Below are 15,570 nucleotides of genomic sequence, written 5' to 3' on the forward strand. Positions count from 1 at the left end.
GCAATAGTAATACAGGTCATGATTATAAATTCACTATACTAAGTATTGCGTAAAGAAAATTTGTAGATCACTAACTTACTTTATCTTCATATAGCTACCATGAGTAATTGCAAATCATGATAAATGACTTGTTCCATACATCAAGTAAACTTAATTGCGTATGCTGTATAAGTGTAAGAAGTCAAACTTATTAACTATGGTGTTGGAACTCGATGAGGATTAGTCTCACTCCATCTATTTTTCATTTCTTTTAAATTAAATACTCAAAAATATTTGAGCAAATAGTACAAACAGTTGAAGCTCTTATATAGTCTAAAGAGGCTGGTAAACATAACTACGGAGTACTATTTCACTACATATGCATATTTAAGATATACACTTGTAATTTACACTCTTTTGCTCTTGCAAATATCAGAGTTTTTGCTTAGGCTACTAAGTAAGTAAAACCTATCAAACTAAATTCCAAAGCTCTAATTAACAAGTAACAAACACAAAAGAAGACAGACAAAACAAAACCCCAAATTAAACTGCTATGTTGTTCTGAAGAAATATTTACTAGAACTATCATTTACTAGTAAATATTTCTTCAAAAAAAGCCAGCAGATTCACCCAAGTCCATCCCAATAAACTCATCTCCTTGTGTTGGTGCATTAATAGCATCATCAAATAGCCACTTCTCCAGCAAAGTTAACGGGGCTTGTGACTCCTCTTGAAACAAAATTCCATTTTCCGAATTAATATTCTGAAAATTCAGCTTGCTTTCTACCTGAAAAATCGCGGAATTTTCAGGCGTGAAAGCATTGCCTTCGCTGAAGAGGGCGTCGAAGCCCTCTGGCGTTGCACCACTTATGGTACCTTCGCTAGGACTCGAACTTGACCCCGAACCTGACCCGATTGACGGGTTATTAAACGAGCTTTGCGTAGTCTCCGAATTCGATCGACTTAATTGAGATGATTTGGGGGAATTTTTCATCCAATTTTGAAGCAACCTAGAAATGTTTTCAGCACTGGATGCATAAGAACTGGACCCTGGAACGGTTTGTTGAGCTAGAACTGGGCTAATTGGATTAGCCAGGGAATCAGATTTGTCAAGTGACAAAGCTTCAACAAGGGCTTTTTTAGCCATGTGGATGTCTGTTTGAAGCCTCCTTTCCCACTGTCCCTTTATGAAATTTGATTGAGATGATGATGAGGTTGCTCCTTCTTGACCAGTACTATTCTCATCGTTTCCTTGAATCTTCTTCAGCTTTTTCCTCAGATGAGTATTCCAGTAGTTCTTTATATCGTTGTCCGTCCTTTGGGGAAGATACGAAGCTATCGCTGCCCATCTACACCAGAAAAAATTATTGAAAAAGAAAAAAAAAATGTTAGTGACCCAAACAAACACGAGATCTAACCCTAGTTCTTTATTTGGGATTTAAAGCAATTGAAATTTTGCATGGTACCTGTTGCCAAGAAGAGCTTGGAGGTGGATAATCATTTTCTCTTCATGTTCAGTGAAGTTACCACGTTTAATTCCAGGCCGGAGATAATTAGTCCATCTGAGCCTACAGCTTTTGCTGCATCTAAGCAAACCTGGACAAGGCAAAAAATAAAAAAAGATGAACGGTTGTGAGTAAAAACAGATTTATGATAGTATGGTTTAATCATGTGGATGTAATTTCATTTTTCAAAGCGGTGTGTAACGGCAAAAAAAATAAAAAAACTCTACTACACATTTAATGACTCTAACAAACTTCTGCAAGCTAGAAAAAAAATAAAAAAAATTATTTGGCTTACCAGTATTACCAGGGACAGCTCTCCAGTTACCAGGACCATGTTGTTGAATGTATGAAACCAAGATGATATCTTCTTCTGGTGTCCATGGTCCTTTTTTAACACCAATTTTATCACAGCAAGGTGGCCTTCCCATTCTACCTAGCTAATCGATCGATCGATCGATATAAAGCAACACAAATATTTCTTGATTTTGTGACTTTTAATGGAAAAAAATTAAAGTGGTTGATTAATTTTCCTTATTTGTATTGCTTTCTCTCTTTGGAAATTTTGTTAAAAGAGTGGAGCAAAGTTGTGTAAGGAAGTGGGGGTCCTTGTGTGTATATATACACAATTTGTAAATAAAAGAGAGAGAAGAGAAGGAGTCTTTAAGCTGACCAAAGATGAAGTAGTGGTAAAATAAGTGTACTTCCCAAAGAGTCAAAACCGGACAGCAATGAGCATTTACTCATTTGCTTTGCAAAAGTCAGCTCTTTCTTTTTTATTCTCTATCAATTTACGTGATGCTTGTTTTTCTTTTCAAAATAGATTTTTAAACTCACTTTTTTTTTTTAGCTAAAAATTACACAAATACACGAATTATATTTTCAATATTATTAAAAATGTCAACTCCTTAAGCATATAACAAAAATTTCAACATATACACAGAATGTTATATATATGTTGGTTATGTTATGTATATTAATAGAAAGAGAGAGTAAAGTAATTAAAAATGTGGGAGAGAGTGTAATTACTTTCAAAATAGTTGGTATTTATGTTATTTATACTTTTTTTATAGGATAGTGATAAATGGCCACAAAAATTTGGCCACAAAAATAAAAAGACTATATTACCCTTTTCAATTGTATTGGAAAAATGAGAAAAATATATTCAATTTTTAAAGTAAAAAGGTAAAAATATTTAAAAGTTAACTAGTTCACACTGTGAACATAACTTTTTTCTATTATGACAAAAAATTGTATCCAAAAGAATTTTTTCTTTTTTATATATATCTAAGTGATTCTTTTTGTATTTTTGATTCGATTCATAAATAAGTGGTGTTTTAGACATGTTCTTTCAGTTTTCCCCATTTAAGTTAAAAAAAAATAGTACATAATCAAAGGCATGACTAAAGAGTTACATCTTTATCTTTATGCAAGGAACTTTATCTGACTCAAAATAATTGACATGTATAGATTTTATATAATTTTTAAGAAAAAATTAATTAGCAATGTAATTTGGCTATTTTGTCTCTTATTAATTCTTTAATTTTCATCTATTTACATGCATTTTAATTCTAGATTAATAATCACTAAGGGTAGAGTTGAAAAAAAAAAGGTTAATAATCTCTTAATTTTTAGACACGTCAATTATTTTGAGAAAAAATCTTTTACAAACATGCCTACTATTTTAAGACTGAAAGAGTATTTATTAAGGATAAATTAGTAAATACATTCTTTATTTTTATAGGAATTAGCATTCCATCCGTCCATCTTTACTTATTCATTTGTTTAATTTTAAAATATCCAACAATACTTGTCCAATTTATAGAGTCAATGATAGTTTACCTATTTTTATCCTTGGTATTAAATACAATACATCACTCATTCTATTTTCAATACAAAAGATTTATTATATTCATAGAGTGATACAGTAAAATCACCCTCTATTTATTATTTCTTACGGTATATGCCAAGTGACAAATATTTATGAACGAAAAAGTAGTGTTTGGAGGGTGTATCTAAGCTAAAATAATAACACTTAGTTGAGCATGAATAAAATATCATCTTATCATTATAAAATAATTAACAATCACATAAGCATTTATAAATTTTTTCACATTATAAACTTCAAAAATCGTTTTACTATTCTTAAATTTGAGCTAGCCAAACACATTCCCATAAATTAAAACCAAAAGATTATGCTTTAGTAATCCCTTTTGCTACTTCACAAAACCGCGTGGTTTCAGTTTCCATTTGTCAACATTTCTGTTTAAGCTCACTTCATTTCAAATTTCTTAATAAACTCTTAAATATTTCATAATCCCTATAATTAACCTTGCATAATTTTGGGAATTTCAAAGTGAGTTTATTTGATATATATATATATATATAGTTGTCAATCAGTCTTGATTATCTTGTTTGAGCTTGATTGAAGAAAATTACGTATTCAACTAAGTAGCTTGAGACTGAAAGAGTGTTACTTTAATTTGATTCATGCAAATTGCACTACGAATGTTACGTTGTGATCTGTCTTAGTACCAAATAAACCATTGGTTAAATTTCATAGCAAGGTCTATTTTTTTGAAACAAATTAATTAATTTAATTTTAGGAAAAGAGACTGATTGGTGTAATCTTCTTAAAGGAGGTTCTAGATTTGGTTACTTCAAGATTATGATAGTGAAGCATGATCCATCTTATTCATTAGTCACCCTTAAATGAAACACAAATCGTTCTCCTAATTTTTAAGTTCTCCATTTGTATGTTTTTTAATCAAGTTCGTTGTATGAATGCCACTTGCACCTCATCTCATTTAATTCAAGAGAGAAGTGATTTTATATTTTGTTGACAGAAACTCATCGATAAGATTTCATCTTAATTACTATTTGACAAGAGAAGAGCATAGAGTTAAATAATAAAACCTCAAGTTCCAATAGCAATTCATATAATTGACATGATTTAGTATTTTAATTTCTATCATATGGTAGATTCTATGTGATGATATCATGCATGTTGTTGGAATAATTCAGCTCACTAGAGACATTTTCAAATTCTTCATATCATCTTCTCAACTAAACAATTCTTGATCTTTTTTTATCAAGTGGCACCATCCAACGTGCATGTAATTAATTTTGAATTAACATATATAAGCTCCACTTGTTAAATTATTTATTTATAATTACAAATAATATAAATGGATTGTTATGACAAAGATCTGGAATTTGACTTAATCCCAAGAGGGAGCAAGAAAGCATGAGTCTAATAAGTCTGCCCAATTGTTTAAAACTTTTTTCTAGAACCATTTGGTCAGGTTTGAAAATATTCGATAATTTTGATTTACTCTTAACATTATTTTGACATTTTCTTTATTTGATTAACCCTAAAACTTAGGAATATGTTTCTACGTGTATGCACAACTTCACATGTTTCTTGCCTTGATGACTTCTACTGTTCCTTGATGAATCGGTGCAAGCAACCTCTTCCCCCCCCCCCCCCGCCCCACCAATCTCATCTATACACCCCACCCAATAATAATTACACAAAAAAATATTAAATTATGAATACAATTAATGAATCCGAGATCTATCGAATACAACTTCGCCATCATCGAGTAGTAATATAGACTACGTACATTTTACTTTAATTTTTTCAAATCTCAATTTATGAAAGTACACTAAATATGTCGTTGTTATTATAAATACGATTAATAGAGATATCTTTTTCACATGTTAAGTCATTCAAAAAATATGAATAAGTTATTCAAGATGTGAACTAAATCTTTTGAAAATAAAGTGTAGTACTCCCTTGTTTTTCAATATATTTTATTACTCGATGTGAACTAATTTTTTTGAAAATAGAGTGTAGTACTCCCTTGTTTTTCAATATATTTTATTACTCGATGCGAACTAAATTTTTTGAAAATAAAGTATATTACTCCATCGTGTTTCAATTTATTTTATTACTCCCTTCTGTTTTAATATGATTGTTTTATGTTTCTTTTTAGTTTGTTTGCAAATATATATATATATATATATCATATTTTAGTCTTAACATACGGTACAATATATTTAAGATCGTGCAATTTAAAATTTTTTTACTTGTTAAATTCAGTATCCAATTGAACTAAAACTAACAAATTGAAACAAACAAACTATCTACTACAATTATAAAGATCAACTATCATATTTTAGTCTTAACATATGACACAATATATTTAAGATCGAGCAATTATTAAAAACTTTTTTTACTTGCTAAATTCAGTATGTCCATTTGAACTAAAACTAACAAATTGAAATAAACAAAATATCTACTACAATTATAAAGATAAGCTGATAATATAAAATATATTTACGCCGACAATTTTACTAAAACTCTACTCGAATGGAAAAAAGAATTTTGTTAATTTGTTTGATATAGGATATATTGGAAACAGTCAAAGAGGAAATCTGTCAGCATGAAATGCTACAAGACAAATTGGTAGTGATGAAAGTCCAGCAAACCCTTTTCTTATCCTATTAGTATTATACTTGGGGGTCCTTTTGTTGGGATCAAGTTATTTATAGATTAATTATTTTAAGATTAAAAATTTTAAAATAAGTTATTTGATCTTTAAAATAGAACACAAATAATTTCAACATAATTAATTTTTAAATGAAATATATCATATATTTTATTTTAATCAAATATAAAATAAATTATTTTAAAATTAATCTGTCAATTAATTATCCTAACAAAACGAGCCCTTAGAGGCAACATACGGCCCGGCCCAAAATACTGTTTTATGTGGTGAGGTGTCAGACTTTTTTTCCAGGAGCAGCCCCCAAGCACCGGCCACCTCATCCTTGCGGGCCCTACAGACGAATTAAGTTGTTTAATTAAGGAAGAAGGACATGAGCTGACTACTTTCAAAAGATTAAAATTAGTTGATTTAATTTTTTTTTTTTAGTTATTTGGCTCAATTTATAACAATTGTAGTAAGTCGATCATATGCAATTTTTATACCCAACTGATACATTTTTACATCATATTCATACATTTTTATACTATATTAATACACTTTTTAAAAAAAGAGAAAGGGATCCCCACACCCAACTGTTACTCTTTTATACCATATTGATACACTTTTATAATAAGAGAGAAGGGGAACCTATTAATGCATATGCAGTATTCATATACCCAATCGATACTCTTTTATACTAAATTGATACATTGTTATACTACATTAATATAGTATATATATCAGATAAATATATCTTTTATAGAGAAAATTTGTGCAAACAGTAGTTATACAAAATTTATACAATATAATAGCACATGCATATGCCTTTTCAAACGGATAGAGAGAAATATGTGTATGTTTTTGGGTACATATAGCACACATAGCATATTCATACATCTCCCTATTTTATTATTATTGAAATTAAAATTGAAGCTGAAGTCATTATTTTGTATCAATTTGAAGCAAATTTACACTGAAAAAAAAAACTATAGGAAGCTAATTGAATGCATGGAGATCTTATACGAATTTTGTAGAATGAGAAAGGTAAATTGGAGTATCAAAAAAGGTAAAGAAACGAATGTTTAGAAGTTTGAATGAAAAAGACAGTTTTCTGCTCCTTTTGAGCTTCTTGTTCAATATGAAATTTTCATTGTTCTGTAAATTACGCGAATAAGTGATGTGTTAACTGATGTTATACCAATGACTTTGAAGCTTTTGATATACTAATTTGCTTAATCAATTTTACATTACCCAAGGGAATACAGTCATTAGTAAACCTGTAGAAATTCTCTACCTTCAACTGTAGCACCCAAATCCTATGTTCAAAGTAAAGAATAGACGTTAAATTTATCTTTTGTTCATCTTCTTGTAAATTACAACTCTAAAAAAAATGTAGCAACTTTCTACCTGTGCTAGCGATATCACCAGGAATTAGATTATGCCTATTTATGGGATTTTTAATGTTAAGTGCTATTTTTATGATATTATTTTAGCTTTAGGTGACATTTCTGTCCCTTTTTCTTTAATTAAAGTGTCCCCTCAAACATTCAACTAATGTCAATGATAACACTTATTTTCTTATTTTTAATTTATTTTAAAAATATTTTTTAACTTTCAGACATTAAAAAATATTTTAATATATTTTATATCTCAAAGTGTAAAATTATATCTTATTTTCTTAAACTCTATATCACCTTAAATCAGATAGATAAATTAAATTTTTGTTTCATTTTATTAAAGTAACAATTTTTTTGGTTAGAACCCAATGCGAAGATAGTAAAGTTTCCAATGTACGGAAAAGAAATAAATATGTATTAGACTATGATAAAAAGTAAGTATACATCTTCCGTCATATTTTAAGTATAATCATAACCCTATCATTAATGAAATGATATGTATATGCCCCTCCCACTAACGGCAGGAACATATGTGTAACCACAGTATGACACATGGCATATACGTACAATTTATCATGATTTTGTGAGTATAGTTGTTTCTTTTTGTTTTACTTTTTTTAATCTCATATAATTAATCCAAACTCACTAGCTGACCCAATAAATTCATTATCCGACTCGATTTCAATTAAAATCTAAGAGATACCTATCTAACAGACACATTTTTTCATTCCTATAACGATATACACACAATATAGTAACACTCACTACTACTAGTAATTTTTTTTTTTAAAAAAAAGAAATTATTAACTCATAACATCCAAAAACAACTCCAAATAAATTGGACCCTGCACGTTCAATTTTCAGTGAAATTTCGTCGGAAAAACACTAACTCATCACTGATCAGCACCACAAAGCCACCGTCTTCGTTGAATCGAAAACACTGTATCGGCGCATTGCTGCATTTCTTGCTTCGGTCACTCCGACCTGATCTCCACTTCCTCCAACCAGTAAACACCAACTAGCAACAACGATCAATCCCTGCAATTTGATTGAGATTCACGTTTAATTAAGAGAAAACCAAAGGGAGTATCGAGTTGGAATATAAAATAGAGGTTGGGTCGAGTTGGTTTGAAATCGAATTCGATAGATTTATTGGGTCAAATTGTACATTTGGGTTAATTATTTGAGATAAAAAAAATTAAAAAAATAAAAAGAGAATAAATATATCCCTGAACTATAATCAATGATACGTATGTAGTCATATTATGGGTGTACATATGCCCTAATGTTAGTGTGAAGGGCATATATGTACCATTTCATAACGGTTGTGGTATATGTGCATGTACTTAAAGTATGACGGAGGATATATGTATCATTTATCATAATTTGAAAATATATTTTATCCTTTTTCATATATATATATATATATATATATAATTGTTAAAATGTGTACAACTTCTCAGCAGTGTGAAAATATTTTAGCTGCAGTTAACAGGAGCTCTAATTAAGTTTAATTCTTGAGTCAACTTATTATTAACATTTTACACAAACAAGAAACAACTGGAGTACGTGGAAGTTGTTCCATATGTTATTGCATTTGAGGATATGCAGGATAGAGTCAAGTTTGTTTTCTTTTTCTTCCCTTTTTTAAGTTGACTTATTTGTATCCGACATGAAAATTTTGGAGCTTATTAGTGGAAACATAGATATTGTCTTCTTCTCACTGTTCCTCTCCAAATGAAGCAAACCCCTTCCTTCAGAAATTGGAAGTCAACACATTCACACTCATAAATGAAATAATTTCTTGATATTAAATAAATATAAAGTTCATTTCTTGAATAATGGATTGGATAAACTTTTGGTTTTATCTAAGTAGGGCTTGTCCGAAAGAAATCATTTTGCAATGTCCAAACAATTTTTCACACTTTTTCTTTTTTGCTATTTCTCAAAATTTGAAGAAATGCTGTAGCCAAAGTATAAAAATTTGTTGCTCTTGAAGATAAACAATAATTTAATTTAAAAATTGTCTAAAAAAAAATTATTTTGGTTAAATATAAGTATGCCACAAGAGAGCGAAAGTTGAACATTGCACCAAGAAGATTGTGAAAGAAATTGAATTCATCCGTTACATATGAGGTAACGTCTTCACACTAGTTTGTACTGTGCTGTAAAAAATTTATTCATCTACCACTTAAAAATATTTAGACAAGTAAAAAAATACTCTTAATAGTGCAACGAATTTTTCAACTTTATCAATTTATACAACGTAAATCTTTTCCATATTCGTGTTGATCAGTGTTTATCAACAATGGACTGAGCTTAGCTACTTTGTTTTTTGGAGTGTACTAATTAACTGCGTTTGACTATTTCTTTGATGATTATAAATTGTTATTATTGTATGCTTATATTAATTGGCCAGGCAATGGATGTGGCTTGATGTGACTTACGTATCCCCTTGCTTGCGTCAACAAGTTATCCTCCATAACCCACGTACTACCATGCTCACATTAGCTCATTCATTTTGGTCTGTCCTCCCATGTCCCTCCTCTCCAACTCATCATGTAAAATATTAATTTTCGTGTCTCAATTTATGTGAAGGTGTTATTATTAAAAGAGTCAAAAGTTTCTCTTGTTCACGTAACTATATATATTTTGCCTGAAAATAAGTGGAAAAATCGTATTAGTCTCTCAACTACATTAATATTTTTATCAAAATTGCATTTACTATTTGTTGTGTTTGGCAGGAAAATATTGAAACCTTTTGGGTTATATACCAAAAGCTAGTTAGTTTCTGCATCCTTTGATTATTACAAAATACAAATACTCGGGGAGATGTATGGACAGTTATATCTTAATCTTATAGATAAAATGTAATTCCAAGTTTTGTTAATTTATATCATTTTGTTTATTTTCTGAACTCTAATTGTAGAAAGTCTGCCAGATACACATTCTATGATAGTAGCTAGGTGGAGTTACTGAAGGAGATAAACACAAACCGATCGAAAGCAGTTTATAGCATATCGTATGTCAATAATAAATGTACATGTATGTCAATTATATATTCTCTTTATATACTTTTCTCAGACTTTTTTTTTTTCTAAATATGAAAGATCTAGAAAATATTGACGTGGCACTCATTTAGGGATTGAAGTAAAATACATAAATATGCAACTTTTCGTATAGACGAAAGAGATCGAAATGGAGAAAATAAAGCACCACTTCCATACATATATTGGCAAATAGAGAAATTTCTGTTAAGAACGCTTAAGATGTATAATAGGTCATTATTAATTTATCCACTTAGTATAACATCACTAATATAATTTTTTTATTTCAATTGACTTATTCAATCAACTATTTTTTCAATATGACTACCATTTACTATAAGTAGCAACGCACTTGCTTACATTTATATTTATCTAGTGTGAATTAATTGATAAAGTCTGTTGTCGTGTGATCAGAAAGTCACGAGTTCAAACCTTAAAAACCTCGTATAAAAAATGCAAAATAAAATAGCATAAACTTATTTTTTCGTGAATCCTGCACATAGCGAAATTTTTTTAAAGTGTGAACTGATGATAGTCGGATGACTACATAACAAAAGTGTGAATGTTCAATTAGAGACAATTTTGTAGTTCATTTTTATGCGGAAAATACTTTGGTAGCTTCTTAATATTTTAAAGGCTTTCCCACGTAATGACTTAAACTAGTAATGGAAACAAACAAAAGGACCTTTGTTAAATACAGTAGTACTCAAAGTATTACATGACAGATTTCAAAAGAAAACAAATTGTTAGTAATGCAAATGAGATACATTTTTTTAAATATCCTGATCCAACGAGAATTTATTTGATAAACTGTGATCTTGAGTTGGAGTGTTGGACACATACATTGCATTATGAACAGTGCTACACAACTCGATTGACCCATGCATGTATAATAGTCTAGAACAATAAAGCATCGATCATTAGTACTCAAACTTCTACTTAACTAGTTTTAATTAACCTGTTCAACTTTGATCTAGCACAGTAAATTTAACTTGATTGATATATAGCATGGTCACTCATTTTGTCAAAATATTTTCAAAAAGATTGATTTTAATTGAATGTGTTATATATAGTTAGTATAATATAAAAAAAAATATTAGACACTTAAAAATGTTACGAAGAACAAACACAGATCGCGGTACGTACGATGACTCATTCATTTATTAATTAACTTTGTCTAGTTTGAACAGATCAAATTTAGCTCAATTCATTCATTTGATACTCCGTATACATATAAGATTTGTTTTTATCTGTTTGTAGTAAACCATAATACTGTTTTTTTTCTTTTCAAGAACAATTATAAAAACTTCAAAAACTTAGCTATAACATTAGTTAGCTAAATCTTATCCCACAGTACTGTCATTGTCGCAATGAATAATTAAGAAATTAAATAAAAAGGTGCGGCTAGCATAATGTTACAAGATCTATCACTTATTGTCCAAGTAAGCTGCTGCAAATGTTCACACCACCCATCTATTGGTTGGTCTAGTGACGAAGTTAGAAATTTTTATAAAATATTTAAGTAAAATTTAACATGTGAATAAAGTAAATTTATATTAATATATTTAATATTTCCATAAAAAAGGTTAAATTGACCACCCTTCATTGTATATTGTATATGGATACATTATGTACCTTCGTTATGATTCTTCCTATTGCCCATGTTTTTTCTATCTAACAATAGCTTTGAAAACCTCAGTTTCTTCAAGTATCAAAACATATCAACAAATGTAAACCTTGTCTTTTTAACTTTATATTCTTCAAAAGCATGCTTCGATCGACTAATATATATACATATTAAGCATAATCTTGCAATTATTCTAAAATTGTAATACACAATATTCTTGCCTACCAATATAATCTACATGAACGGTGTTCGAATTTAACGCACAATACATAAAATATTAAACAACAACATAAAACCCAAAATCAAATGCCAAAAGTTAGTCGTGCCTGGATGAGATTTGCTTTCATGTCTATTTCAAGCTCTACTTATTGTCAAATAATGAAGCCAATATTAATTCCTAAAAGTCATCTTTCACATCATATTACATCTTTTGATGTAAATGTGAGTGAGATACTAAGTCTTCTTGTACCTACTTACTTCCATCACTTAGCAATTTTTTTCAAGAAAGTTTGGTTTCCCTATATAACGTAAATAGAAAGTTAGCTATATTCTAAAATTGTGCCAAAGTTCTTGTTGTTCAAGTCAAATATAAACAAAGAAAGTGTAGAGACTAGAGATTGGGGAAAAAAAACCAACAAACTTGGCACTATTCTTAGTTTTGTCGTCGCCAGATTTCCCCTTCAATGTTTTGATTGATTGAATTAAAAATGAAAAATTACCTTTGTAATTGCACCGATTATTGATTATTCATACTGTACGAAAGGGACCGTAGAGTTTGCAATTAAGAACATATCCCCAAATGTCAACCATAAGGGAACCCACATAACCCCAATATAATAGGCCCACTGTTTCCTCGGCCTGCAAATTTTGTTGTCCACACCAACCAAGAAAAAAAATGGACTTAAGCTGACTTTATCCAGTAAAAATTTCAAAGGTTTTTTTATTATTTCAATATATACACTATTAAATGATACCAAATGTTTGAAAATTTTGTGGTTTGTCCGTTTTTGAAAAGCTTTAGTGTCAAAAATTTAAGTAAAATTGGATGAACTTCAGCCGAAAACGTTTTAACATCGGACAGATATATTTAAACTTCAGATACTGAATAATTGATGTGCTTCTGAAATGAAAAACATACAAAAGATTTATAAACTTATTACTATAACCTAGGTGGTGGCACCAAAATCAAATATTTTTACACTGCCCCCAGCAACGTGACTGGCGCTTCAAAGGGCAAGTTTTTGTTTAGCTTGATGCAACCTAACTAACGAACCAACATGGGTTGTGCGACAGCGGATGAGGCTGTTTCACCCTTAATCAAAGGTCGAGGGTTCGATTCTGGGCATGGAGAAAACTCTATTGGGAGCGCTACCCCCCGAATGTGGCCCTACCCAGCGAGAATCCGAATTAGTCGGGCTCTAATACGGGTACCGAACACCGGATGAAAAATAAAAAAAAATAAAAAATAAAAATAAAAAAAACTAACTAACTAGATGGGGCCTTTTCTTTTCTTCATAAAGAATTACTTATTTTAATATGTTTGTCTGTTTAGATTTGACTAAGTTTCAAAAACGTAAAAATATTTTAAATTTTGATTGCCTTAAACTAAAAAATATATAAAATAAATCAAAATATCTTTAATTTTGCACTCTTAAACATTAGGGGTGTGTAAAAATCGAACCGATAAAAATGTTATTGGTTTAGTGTTGTTGGGTTATTAGGTTAATGGTTTTATTAAAAAAATTATTGAGTTATTAGTTCGGTTTCAGTTTTTCTTATTGGATTATTGGGTAAACCGATAACCCAATAAGAATATAATACTAAATTAATATTTTACAAACACACACATATATATTTTAATTTCTCTTTTACTTTTACAAATTAACAAACATATTATTTCAATTATACAAACACTTAATTCCTCCTGACAAACATTTAGTTCAAGCTAGAAGATTCTTGTAAATTAAAACATCTTGTAGGATTTTGGTTGCAACTATATAAGATTCGATTTCTTTTCATGTTAGGTATTATTTTTTTTATTTTATGAGTATTTTCTTATCGATTAAACCGAAAATCGAATCGTTAAGGACTAAAAACTAATAAACCGAAAATCGATAAAAGTAACTTATGGGTTTAGCATATTTAAAAACCAAAAATTATTAAATCGAACCGATAATATATAAAATCGAATCGAACCTACCTATGCACACCCCTATTAAACATGCAATACAGTTTAAAGTGAAAAGTTAAAATTAAAAAGTTATTAAGAGAAGAAAAAAAGCATTACTTATAAAACGGACTATAACAAAAAATAAATAAATAAATTGAAACGAAAAAATTACTTTTTACATTTGTTTTCGGGCTTTTTATGTATATCCGATTGCTCGATGGAAAATAATTATAGCTGCTAGCTAATATATAATAAGTAGAAATATACTCATTTGATTTATGCATTTAAAAAGGGAAAAAATACATAAAGTAGCATACTTAATAGCAATACTTTTGTAAAATTACAGTTTATAACAAGAGTAGCATTATTTTACTCATTAACTAGGCAAGTGCATGTTTTAGTCTCACTACTTTACATTTTTCTATTTTCACTCCACTATTTCACCTCCCCAAATATAGTCATATCTTTTACCTTTTTTTTTTCATCTTATTTTTTTAACATTTTATTTTCTTATTTTATTTTATTTTCATTTTTTTATTTTCATTTTACTTTCTCTCTTCTATTTCTTTACTTTTTTTCCTTTTTAATTTTTTTATTTTTTTTTTCCTTTTTCATATTTGAAGATAATTATCTCAATAATCTTCAAAATTTCAAAATAAAACATCATTACTGTCTTTAACTCTCTTATATCTCTACCTTTTTTTTCTTGTTAGCTTTTTTTTATCTTACTTTTTATCATTTTATTTTTTTATTTTGATTTCTTCTTTTTCATTTTTTCATTTTTTCTTTCCGCTTTATTTTCTCTCTTCTATTTCTCTTTTTCATTTTCTTTTTTTTTTTCATTCTCATATCTATTTTTTCTTTTCCTATTTTCGTTTTCTTCTTCTTTTTTCTATTTTATTTTGTTTCTTTTTTTATTTTATTTTTACACTTATATTTCTCTTTCTTCCTTTTTTTTTCTTTTTCACTTCTCTTTTTTTCATTATTTTTTTCTTTTTATATTTTTATTTTTCCCCCTTTTTTTTTACTCTTCTATCTCTAACTTTTATTTTAAAAAGATAAATATGTATATCACATACATATATTCAAAAAAACATACAAAATACATAGTCATACAGATCTGAATATGTATTTACGGTACAAAACATACATATGTATTTACGAAATACATATCAGATTCATATTAAACAATAACAAACATAACTATACTATATATCTTCATATGTATTTCCGAAATACAAAGATGACTCGTATAAAATAAGAATATACATATGGATCAGATATGTATTTTGTAAATACATATGCAGAGGTACATGTATTTATACGGTGTTGAATTTATCTTTGAACTGTACATA

The 15,570-nt window shown here is 28.9% G+C and overlaps 1 protein-coding gene across 1 annotated transcript; it reads right to left on the reverse strand.

Moving 5' to 3' along the window:
- Positions 1 to 219: 219 nt before the first annotated feature.
- LOC107862231 (myb-related protein 306) lies at positions 220 to 2,187 on the reverse strand. Its single transcript, XM_016707737.2, has 3 exons — positions 1,780 to 2,187; positions 1,446 to 1,575; positions 220 to 1,328 (listed from the first exon to the last, which is right to left on the reverse strand). The coding sequence occupies exons 1-3, from the start codon at positions 1,910 to 1,912 to the stop codon at positions 587 to 589; spliced, it is 1,005 nt and encodes a 334-aa protein (XP_016563223.1). The 5' UTR covers positions 1,913 to 2,187; the 3' UTR covers positions 220 to 586.
- Between the last annotated feature and the right edge of the window lie 13,383 nt (positions 2,188 to 15,570).

This window comes from Capsicum annuum, chromosome 3, assembly GCF_002878395.1.
Source record: "Capsicum annuum cultivar UCD-10X-F1 chromosome 3, UCD10Xv1.1, whole genome shotgun sequence".
Classification (NCBI taxonomy): Eukaryota; Viridiplantae; Streptophyta; class Magnoliopsida; order Solanales; family Solanaceae; genus Capsicum; species Capsicum annuum.

Excerpts from the sequence above, each read along its gene's own strand:
- LOC107862231 (XM_016707737.2), bottom strand. The coding sequence starts at position 1,912 with ATGGGAAGGCCACCTTGCTGTGATAAAATTGGTGTTAAAAAAGGACCA. Across the intron at positions 1,576-1,779 it reads AGCTGTCCCTGGTAATACTG|GTTTGCTTAGATGCAGCAAA; the intron begins GTAAGCCAAATA and ends TGCCTTGTCCAG. Across the intron at positions 1,329-1,445 it reads CAAGCTCTTCTTGGCAACAG|ATGGGCAGCGATAGCTTCGT; the intron begins GTACCATGCAAA and ends TTTCTGGTGTAG.